Source organism: Prionailurus viverrinus, chromosome C1 (genome assembly GCF_022837055.1).
Source record: "Prionailurus viverrinus isolate Anna chromosome C1, UM_Priviv_1.0, whole genome shotgun sequence".
NCBI lineage: Eukaryota > Metazoa > Chordata > Mammalia > Carnivora > Felidae > Prionailurus > Prionailurus viverrinus.
Window position 1 is genome coordinate 13,053,997 of NC_062568.1, and position 10,665 is coordinate 13,064,661.

Genomic DNA, 10,665 nt, shown 5'->3' on the forward strand with positions numbered 1-10,665 from the left:
TGGGCTAAAATCCAGGTGAGAGCCGGGCTGCATTTTTTTTCAGGAGGCTCTAGAGGAAGATCATCTCCTTACTCTTCCACCTTCTAGAGCCTTCCTGCATCTCTTAGATTGTAGCCCCCTTTTTGTACCTTTCTGACCCTTCTTCCACTATCCCATCTCTCTGCAACAGCCAGGGAGTTTCCCTGTGTTTATGGACTCCTGTGATTAGATTGGCCCACTGGATAATCCAGGATTATCCCCCCATCTTAAAGTCTGTAGGAACCTCAATCACACCTGCAAAGTGGCCTTTGCCATGTTAATTAACCCTTTACAGTTTCCTTCCGGTAGGAAGGAAAGTTTCTCTCCAGGGGAAAACCTGTCCTTTGCCTTTTCCAATTTATAGAAGCTGCTGGGATCCTTGGATCATGGCCATATCACTGCAATCTCTGTTTCTGGCCTTACAATTTTGATTCTCCTGCCTCCCCCTTACACAGATCCTTGTGATTACATTTAGTCTACCTAGATGACCCAGAATAATCTCCCCATCTCAAAACTCTTCACTTAATCACATTGGTAAATCCCTTTTATCATACACGGTAACCTATTCACAGATTTGGGGGTTAGGACGTGAACATTTTTGGAGGGCCACTATTCTGCCTGCCACAGTCTACCTTTGCCCCCCAGATTCACATCCATCCCAAGTAAAATCACCCCATCCAAAGGTGCTCAAAAGTGTCAACCCATTACAGCATCGACTCAAAGCCCAAAATGTTATCTGAATCTCACCAACTTGAAAGTCCCAAATCTCATTATTTAAATTATCTAAAAGTATGGGTGAGGATGTGGGTATGATTCCTGGGGCATAATTGCTCTCCATCTGTGCACCTGTGAACCAACAAAAACAGTTCTTTGCTCCCAAATATAATGGTAAGACAGTCATAGAGTAATAGTAACAGATGTTCCCATTCATAAAACAGAAAATGGAATGAACGAAGGAGCCACCAGTCCCAAGCAATGTAGCAATCCAGCCAGGAAGACTGCATTCATTAGGTTTGAAGGCCTGGGAATAATCTGTGGCTTCCGGCTCCACCCTTTGAGCCTGTGACTCCTTATCAGAATCATCGCTATTTCATGAGAGGTGGCACGTGTTTCTAGCTGAGGAGTTTCATCAGCTTGTTTCCTGCCTGTAGACAAACAATACTTTCACATTGTGAAAGTGCACAGCATGCTGCTTCATTGAGTCATTTTCCTGAATTCCTTTTACTGAATCCCTGCAGTCATGGCAGCTTTTACTTATTTGCTTTTTAATTTCTTTAGTGTTTATTTTTGAGAGAAAGCAATACGAGTGCAAACAGAGAGGGGCAAAGAGAAACGAGACACAGAATCTGAAACAGGCCCCAGGCTCTGAGCTGTCAGCACAGAGCCCAACGCGGGGCTCGAACCCACACACCGCGAGATCATGACCTGAGCCGAAGGGGGATGCCTGATTGACTGAGCCACCCAGGTGCCCCAAATCGTTGTAGCTTTTAAAAATGTATAATGGTCTCAAGAGAGATGGTGTCACAGTGAGCAGTTAGACAGCCCTGTGTGAGGTCAGTTGTTTTGCAGGATATAGGTAACGAAAATGAAGAATGTTTTCAGTGGAAAAGAGAAAAAAAGGACAAGACATTTGTGAGATCAAAAGTGATTGTGGAGGAGGAGGAGGAGGAAGAAGGAGAAGAGGAAGAAGGGAAAGGAAAGGAAAGGAAAGGAAAGGAAAGGAAAGGAAAGGAAAGGAAAGGAGAGAGGAAGAAAGGAAGAAAAGTAGGAAGGAAGGAAGAGAGGAAGAAAGAAAGGAAGGAAGGGAGGAAGAAAGAAATTGCCATCTCCACAAGTGTCCTGGCACTAGGATATCTTCCTTACCAATGAGCACAGTTTCATATCCTCAGCAGGCACATTTGGAGAACAGTGGAGAGGAGAGGCCATGTGGTAATGCAGCATAGTGGTGGGTGCACAGATTCTGGAACCAGACTTCTGGAGTCCAAATCCTGGCTCCACCACTTAGACATGTGACTCTGGATAAATTAATTAATCTCTCATACCTCCATTTTCTCATCTGTGCAATGGGTGTGATATCAGTGCGCACCTCATAGGATGGTTATGAGGATTGGATGAGCTCTTACTTGTAACATGCCTGGCACATAGTCAGCTCTATATAGCCCTTTGTTGTATAAATAGTAAAATTAATAAAACAAGATTATTTGGTGGAGGGAGTGTGATTTCTAAGACAAAAAAGGTAATGGCAGGACTGGAAATAAAGTCAATGAAAGTCCTCAGAATATAACGTTTCAGAATGTAAAGTTTCAACATAAGGCATGATATCATTTGTGGAGGAAAAAGCTATTTCTACAAGGTGTATGTCTATATGTAAATTCATAGAAATGTGTCTGGCAGGATACTTACTTCTATGGAGGGGACGACCAAGGAGAACCTCAGCATTATTTTCCATATTTGCGACCTGACCGAGAGAACATATCTGCGTGTTCTTTGTGAAATAACAAGCCAGCAACTTTTACTGAAAATCAACGTGAAAGAACGAAGTGCCCAGGAAACAGCAAGGAAGAGTGGTGGCTCTGCCATCTGGGAGTCAAGGGAAGTCACAGAAGAGATGACATGGGAATTGGATCTTCAAGGAAGCGTTGCCTGAGGAAAAGAGATTGGCTGAAGACAGGGCTGCTTGAGAATGAAATGATGGATTGAGGAAGATGGGAATTTATATTTCTGGCGTGTGTGGTTGGGTGGGGAGAGGAAGGGAGGGACGGGTCTGAGATCAGGCTGTGTGGACGGGTTATAAAGGCCTGCTGTACACACTGAGGAGGTTGAACTTTGTGGACACAACTTTTTAAGCCACCCAAGGGACATGATCACAAAAGATGTATCCTTCGGCATCCAGGTGGAAAGTAGCTGGGGAGGTGGGGATGATTGCTTAGGAACTGGTTCAGGAGGCTGTTGCACTGCCCTTCGAGAATTCTCCCGGAAGTGACAGAATAGCGTCTATGCAGGGAGAGAAAAGGGGCTTGATTTTAGAGATAGTTAGGAGGAGGCAGCAACAGTACCTGCCTCTAGGCATCGAGTCCACATTTTTTGTATTAACTGTATCCCGCTTTGGGGAATCACCTTTTTTCACTTTTAGCCCTTGTGCTTTAGGCTTGGGGCTCTGGGGATAGGACACAGGATATATAAGTCATTAACTCATTCTGTTCCCTTGGCCACCTTTCCCGGAGGAGCCCATGACCCCAATCAGGACAGTCAGGCCACCGAGACACGTTCTGAGATGTCTGGAAGCAGACTCCCTCGTGACACCAGGTGTGAGATGACAAGAACCTGGAACTGCTCAGGCTGCCGTGTGCCTGGGATGAAGTCGGCCCAAGGGAAGTCGAGCCTAGAGCTGGATCCTGGAGGCATCTTTGGAGCCCCAAAACAAGCCAAACCTTAGCCAGACGTAGTCACAAAAGTCTTACAAGCCAGTAATTTTTTTAATGCTTATTCATTTTTGAGAGAGAGGGAGAAGGACAGATAGAGAGGCAGACAGACAGAGCGTGAGCAGGGGAGGGACAGAGAAAGAGCAGGGCACAGAATCCCAAGCAGGCTCCAGGTTCTGAGCTGTCAACACAGAGTCTGACATGGGGCTCGAACCCATGAACCGTGAGATCGTGATCTGAGCCGAAGTCAGGCACTTAAACAACTGAGCCACCCAGGCACCCCATGAGCCAGTGGCTTTTAAATTAAATTAAACTAAATTTAGCTTGGTTTAAGTCAGTTTCAGTTGTGTTTTCTGTTCCACTAACTCTGAATTAAAAGTCTTCAGAGTGTTTCTAATGATTAGCACTGGAAGGAGGAGCATCTCTGAAATCTAGTCTCTTAGTCTCTTGCAAGAAGTGAGGACAAAAAGATGTCCTTAGCTACTGTCAGCCCCTCTTAGGGAGGATAGATGTGTCATTTCAATTTGCTAAGTTAGAAGAATCTAAGGCTTTAGACTAAGATTCTGGAAGGGGTGGCCCAGACCAATGTGTGACTCCCTGACTTTGGGATTTTGCAGATCTCAGCTAGCAAAATTATAACGACAAATCTTAGGGTCCAAATTAGAATTGCTAAGTTTTAATTTGTTAAGTAACCATAAAAGAATATTATATAAGAAAAAAATAATACTTTTACACACTCTCTGTCTCTCTTCACACACACACACAGAGAGAGAGAGAGAGAGAGAGAGAGAGAGAGAGAGTAACTGTCAAGCCAAGGATATCTCTTAATTTTTTTTTAATTTTTTTAACGTTTATTTATTTTTGAGACAGAGAGAGACAGAGCATGAACGGGGGAGGGTCAGAGAGAGGGAGACACAGAATCTGAAACAGGCTCCAGGCTCTGAGCTGTCAGCACAGAGCCCGACGCGAGGCTCGAACTCGCGGGCCGCGAGATCGTGACCTGAGCCGAAGTTGGCCACTTAACCGACTGAGCCACCCAGGCTCCCCAAAGGATATCTCTTTAAAACAAATACCTTGGGGGGCACCTGACTGGCTCAATCCGTTGAGCATCCGACTCTTGATTTCGACTCAGGTAACGATCCCAGGGTCCTGGGATCAAGCCCACACTGGGCTCCATGCTGAGCACGGAGCCTGCTTGGGATTCTCTCTCTCCCTCTGCCCCTCTCCCCGGCTCATGCTGTCTCTCTCTCTCTCCCTCTCTCGCTCTCTCTCTCAAAAAAAAATGTGAAATGAATATCTTTGGCTTTGTGAAAGACACTACACTGTACTCACTTTTCTCACTGTCTCAGGTATGTGAAAACCTTTTACCAGCAACCTGCTAACTGGCCTAGTAGAGAACCCGTGCCCTTCAGTAGAGTTTCCACCCGTCAGATGTCATCCACATCCCTGGGACAGGGAAAGTCTGAACAACACAGGGTCCCAGGCCTATAGGAGGATTGCAGATCCCAGGGAAGGCCTCACTCAAAGCAGGGAGGATCTGGCAAGGAAAGCCAGACAGCAAGACCATGGAGCTCAGAGAGACTTGAGGAACATCTCCCATTCCCAGCATTGACCTAGCCCAACCAGCCCTCTCCCCAAGTCCACCGCCTGAGTAGGGACCCCCAGGAGCCCTGAGCACAGACTAGTTGCAATGCTGGGTCTAGATGAAGGTGCTGGGAGAGACAGGAGACTGAACAGGCAGGTCCCCCTGCTTGGGAGCAGGAGGAAACCAGCTGGGGATTCAGCATCAACAGAGACAGGTTAGCTCAGGAGTGTGGATGCGGGCTATTCCCTTGTGTCATGAGGAACAGCAGCTCATTCAGCTGAGCTCAGAGTGGGGGAAGGTGTTAGCCCACGGGTGAAGGGATGGGAGTCCCGCCCCTCCACACTCCCTTCCTAGAGCAAGCAGTCACCCACCCTGTGGAGCTGGGTTCGCAGGAACAAGTCTTTGATGAGTCACAATCCAAGCTGTGGTTGTGCGGTCAATATCAGAAAGTGCTCCAACTTTCAGTCTAAGGGGCCTGAACATCCCCCTTAAAGGGAGACTGGACAGAAGCTACTGGCTTCGAGCCAGGACCCCGGGGCAGGGCAGGAGGATAACAAGACAGAGGGAGAAAGGGGAGAGTGGACAAAGCAGGAAGGAAGGCCAGGGAAGCAGGGCCCATCAAGGCAGGCAGGAATGGACTGACAGGAGACACAACGGGAAGAGAAAAGGACTTTTTGCATCCTGCTCTGGGCTCTGATCACATACACGAAGGGTGCACACGGAGGCACACAAGAGCGCATTTCTCTGACGGTGGGCTCTGCCTTTCCACGCCTCCGACGTTAAGGACTGAGTTAGGGGTTTATGTAAAGATATACCGGGCACATTAAGGGAAGCAAAGGTTTCTAGAACCTGAATCCCATGAGGCCAGGCCTCATGGAGTCTACATCAAGAGCCAGTGACAGATTCAAAGGAGTCCTGGGACCCTCAGCAAATTGAAATTCTTGGGTCTTCGTTCTTCCACGTCTCTGCCCCTGTCCACTTTCAGACTCTGCCAATTCATCCATCTTTCCCTGACTTTCCCACCCAAGTTCCTGAGGAACCCAAGATCTGAGCTGCTCTGAACATCTATCTCAGTGGGGCCCTGAAAGCCATGATCTCTGGCCAGTCTGCAAATCAGCTGATCTTGAACTAGGGGTCCATCAGCTAAGGTAGAGAACAGCAAGGGAGAGGCATGAGGGTCAGCTGCCTCCAGAGCAGCTGTCGAGAGCTCAGAACACTTTTATGTCTTCTCCACACCAGCTCCCCACCAGATGCATGTCCAATTACAGCTCTTGAACTCCAGATCTTTAGGTCAAGTGAGGCTGTGTGACCTGAGAGCCTACAATCCTATGCTCCTGGGGCCCAGACCTGCTCCCCACCATATCAGAGAAGCCAGAGAATGCATGACGAGTTATATGCACTATGTTGTTTATTGTCACATGTTGCCCATGGGACAGGGTCATATGGGGGAGGGGGGCCCTCAGGCAGAGAGAGATGGAAGGAGGCGGAAGTAAGAACCATCTACTTTCTGAACTCGGCTCTTCCTTCCAGCTGTTGATGGTGGGGGCTTGGCCACCAGTGGGACTCCCTCAGATGCAAGCACAGTGTTGCGTGAGAAGGTTGGGCACGGTCTCATACTTAAAAGAGTAACCACCATCTGAGGTGGTGCGGACACGTAGGGGCCTCATGGTCCCAGGGAGGGCAGCACAGCAGGGCCGGGCCCCTGGCACTAAAGAAAGGGGCTGGGCAGGGGTCGGAGGAGCCCCAGGGACCAGCAGGGGCAGGTCTGGTGGGGCAGTCAGCCCACAGCCACCGTGACAATAGTGGAAGATGAAGCTGGGAGGGTGCACGATCCACCGGTCCCAGCCCAGCTCCTGGAAGGAGATATTGAGGGCCGCTCGGTGACAGTCCGCTTGGGCAGCAGGTTCCTCTGGAGACCTCTGGAGCAGGCGCAGCGCGGCGGGAGACCAGGGCCAGGGCAGCGGGGGAGTGGAGCGGCGGGCTCTCTCCCCTCCGCCGGGCGGCCTGGCCCGAGTGTGGGCCACCAGGAAGGGTGTGGCCTCAGGCCGGGCCGAGCAGGAGCAGAGAGGGCAACGCAGCTGTAGCACCAGGACGGGGTGGGTCAGCAGAGGGAGGGCAGAGGTGGCCAGGTGCAGCACGGCCCAGCGAGAGGGGGCCTGGCCCAACGACATGGGCACAGCCATGGGGACTCCTGATGACAGCGCCAGCAGGCTCAGCAGGGGTCCAGAGCTGTTGGAGGCTGCTCTGCCCTGCCTGTCCAGTCCTGTGTGGAACCACAGGTGGGCTGATGTCACCTGGCGGCTGCGTGTGTGCTTGGACGGCTGGAACACATACGTGAAGAGGCTCTCCTCGGCCTCCTGGGTCAGCTCTCTGGCAGCCGGCTCATCCCCACAGCTGGCACCTGCAGGAGATAGCGGGAAGGGAGAGGGCAGCCCAGACTGGCGGAGCCTGGGACCCCTCCTCCTCAGCCACTCTCCTGAGTGCTCTGTCAGACTTGGGGCCCCTCTCCAGTCTTGAGAGAACCGACAGAGGCTCTCCATTTGTTTTTTCATCTCTATAGGATGCAGAAAATACAAGACGTTGCCAACTTCCCTCTGAAGTGGTTTTACCTATTAACATTCCTATCAGCAACATATATACAAGGCCCTGCCCACCCCCTACTTTCACTTGGAGCTGTTAGGCCTGAATCTCTGCTCACTGATAGTGTGAAATGGATGATAGTACTTTAGATACACAGGCAATTGTTTAGTACCTCATATATCTTTTTACAAGTCAGAAATGTTGCACGATAAACTCTTTAAAACAATTCCGCTTGCTGGGGAGCCTGGGTGGCTTGGTCAGTTGGGCGTCTGACTTCAGCTTAGGTCATGATCTCACTGTCTGTGAGTTCGAGCCCCGCGTTGGGCTCTGTGCTGACAGCTCAGAGCCTGGAGCCGGTTTCGGATTCTGTGTCTCCCTCTCTCTCTGCCCCTCCCCTGTTCATGCTCTGTCACTCTCTGTCTCAAAAAAAAAAAAAAAAAAACGTTAAAAAAAATTGAAAAAAATAAAATTCCGCTTGGGGCACCTGGGTGGCTCAGTGGGTTAAGCGTCCGACTTCAGCTCAGGTCATGATCTCACGGTCTGTGAGTTCAAGCCCCGCGTCAGGCTCTGTGCTGAGGCTCAGAGCCTGTGCTCAGAGCCTGGAGCCTGCTTTGGATTCTGTGTCTTCCTCTCTCTCTGACCCTCCCCCGTTCATGCTCTGTCTCTGTCTCAAAAATAAATAAACATTAAAAAAAAAAAATTCCACTTAAGGGGCGCCAGGACGGCTCAGTCATTTGAACTTCCCACTCTTGGTCATGATCTTGAGGTTCGTGGGATTGGACCCCGTGTCGGGGTCAGTGCTGACAGCAAGAAGTCTGCTTGGGATTCTCTCTCCCCCTCTCTCTCTGCCCCTCCCCACTCATGCACGTGCTCTTTCTCTCTCTCTCTCTCTCTCTCTCTCAAAATATATAAATAAACGTTTAAAACACACACACACACAATTCCACTTAAAAAAAAAAAAAAAAAGGTTAATACCAGAAAGAAAAAGGAGGGACAGGAGGGGAAGGTAAATAGCCTAGGATAGAGGGCAGGGCTTTCTAAGAAAGGTGATTGGCCAGAGGGTTACTGGAGGGGTTGTGGGAGGGGGCATGGGCTAAATGGGTAAGGGGCATTAAGGAATCTACTCCTGAAATCATTGTTGCACTACATGCTAACTAATTTGGATGTAAATTCAAAAAATAAAATTAAAGTTAAAAAAAAAAGAGAGAGAGAGAAGGAAGGTGGTTGGCATCCTTCCCCAACAGGTATGCAGGCTATACTAAACAATCACGGACTAGTTGACAGACTGGGGTTAGGACTATAGTGTGACACAGATTCTGTTATAAATCTCACAAGTGATCTATTTTGCAGATAAGGAGAAAGGGTTACAAAAATGAACTACTAAGTGGCCAGGCTGGGATTCTGCCCCATCCCAGAGCCACACCAACTCACAGTGCTGCACGAGGACTAAAGCACGGGGAGGCAGGGGGTCCCCTCTGAGGGAAAGATGGGCCAGATTACAAGAAAGTCCACCCGGAAGAGGACTTTATTGGTTCAGTCAGTGGAACATGGGAACGTGCATAAGGAGATGAGGAGTCAAGAGAAAGTAGACTAATTTTCTGGAAAAGTGTCTCAACTAATCTCACTCCTGCACCTCTGATACCTTCTCAAGCCTCAGCTAATTGGGGCTAAAGAAACAAGATTCCGAGCAGGGAGTGGAGGCAGAGAAAGAAGGAAAGGTGGAAGGAAGGGGCCGATACCCAACTACCTCTGTCGCTAGAGACTCTAGGTCTCCCCAGTGAGTATCTCCCAAATGCCTCCTCTCAGCCTTACATCATTTCACTTAATCCTCAGAGGTAGGCATTACTGCCCGTTTTAAGGTGAGGAAACGGAAGCTCAGGAAGGTTTAGTAACTGGTCCCCTGTTGCAAAGCCAGTTGAGCGGCGTGTATGGGACTCAAACCCAGACCTGTCTGGCTCCCAAGCCCACGCCGTATGTATCACACTGCTTCTCAAAGTCAAAGTCACCCTGCCAGTTCCCTGCCCTCATTACCTGTAGTTGGGAAAAGGATGGCCTGGGAGACATCCTCCTCCTCCCTGGGCTGAGAGCCCCTGTGCACGAAGCCCCCCTGGGCATGTCTTCGAGGCAGACGCCTGACTCCAGGATCCCCACTTTCCTCGGTCACTGCCGGAGGCCCCAAAGCATCCAAGAACAGGGCCCTCACCTTGGCCAGGACAAGTTCCCGGTCCAGCTCTGGCCCGGGGCAGCCATGCCCACTCTTCAGAGACAGCAGTAAGAGGAGCAGGAGTGGGGGCTGGGGCAACATGGCTCACCCAGCGGAGGGCCAGCGGTGTCCGGTGCCCTTTCTGTCAGGGTCTGCCCCCCACCCCCCCGCCTCCCCACTCTACCCTCCCATCTCAGTACCGGCCCTCTTCTACCCCTCTCATCCCAGTCTCCCCAGTCCTTCCCACGCCCTGCAGTCCAAGTTGCCCCTGCCCATGGCATTGAGACCTCCTATCTCTGACGCAGATGTCTGTGGCCCTGAGCCTTATCTCCCACTCCTGCCAGGCATGTGGGGGAGGGGGCGGGTGAGAGTTCTCACCCGGAGTGACCTGACCTACACATACAACCTACAACCCTTTCCCCCTATTCTCTCTCTCAAACACACACACACACACACACACACACACACACACACACACACACAGCCACATCCCAGCACCCAGCACAGAGGTGACATCAGGTACAACAGGAGCCTGGGAGCTGGGGTCAGCCAGCTCCTAACAGTGTTACTCGTCGTCGGGGAGACAGAATGCGCCAGCCCCTCAGATCTTGGGCGAGGGGGGGCGGTGGCTTTCAACCAAGCAGCTGCTGGGCGGGTCATGGGGGGGAAGGGCTGAGGTCGGGGCTAGAACTGGGGCTAGGGCCGGGGGCAGGTGGTCCCGCCTGCTCTAAACTTAGCCTGGAGGAGCCAGTCTGGGCTCTTGTCCTCCAGCTGTGTCATCAGAGAATATTTTTGGGATTGGCAGCTGCAGGCGCCTCTGCCACTCAGGCCCAAGCCTGGCGGGCGGTTGGGGACCT

At 50.6% G+C, this 10,665-nt stretch overlaps 1 protein-coding gene across 1 annotated transcript; it reads right to left on the bottom strand.

The window, feature by feature from the left end:
* Window positions 1-6,289: 6,289 nt before the first annotated feature.
* Window positions 6,290-10,010, bottom strand: INHA (inhibin subunit alpha). The gene is made up of 2 exons (XM_047871441.1): window positions 9,637-10,010; window positions 6,290-7,426 (listed from the first exon to the last, which is right to left on the bottom strand). The coding sequence occupies exons 1-2, from the start codon at window positions 9,908-9,910 to the stop codon at window positions 6,594-6,596; spliced, it is 1,107 nt and encodes a 368-aa protein (XP_047727397.1). The 5' UTR covers window positions 9,911-10,010; the 3' UTR covers window positions 6,290-6,593.
* Between the last annotated feature and the right edge of the window lie 655 nt (window positions 10,011-10,665).

What these genes read in the sequence shown, in the direction of transcription:
- INHA (XM_047871441.1), bottom strand. Translation starts at nt 9,910, where the DNA reads ATGTTGCCCCAGCCCCCACTCCTGCTCCTCTTACTGCTGTCTCTGAAG. An exon ending in CATCCTTTTCCCAACTACAG is followed by an intron (nt 7,427 to 9,636) that starts GTAATGAGGGCA and finishes TATCTCCTGCAG; the next exon opens with GTGCCAGCTGTGGGGATGAG.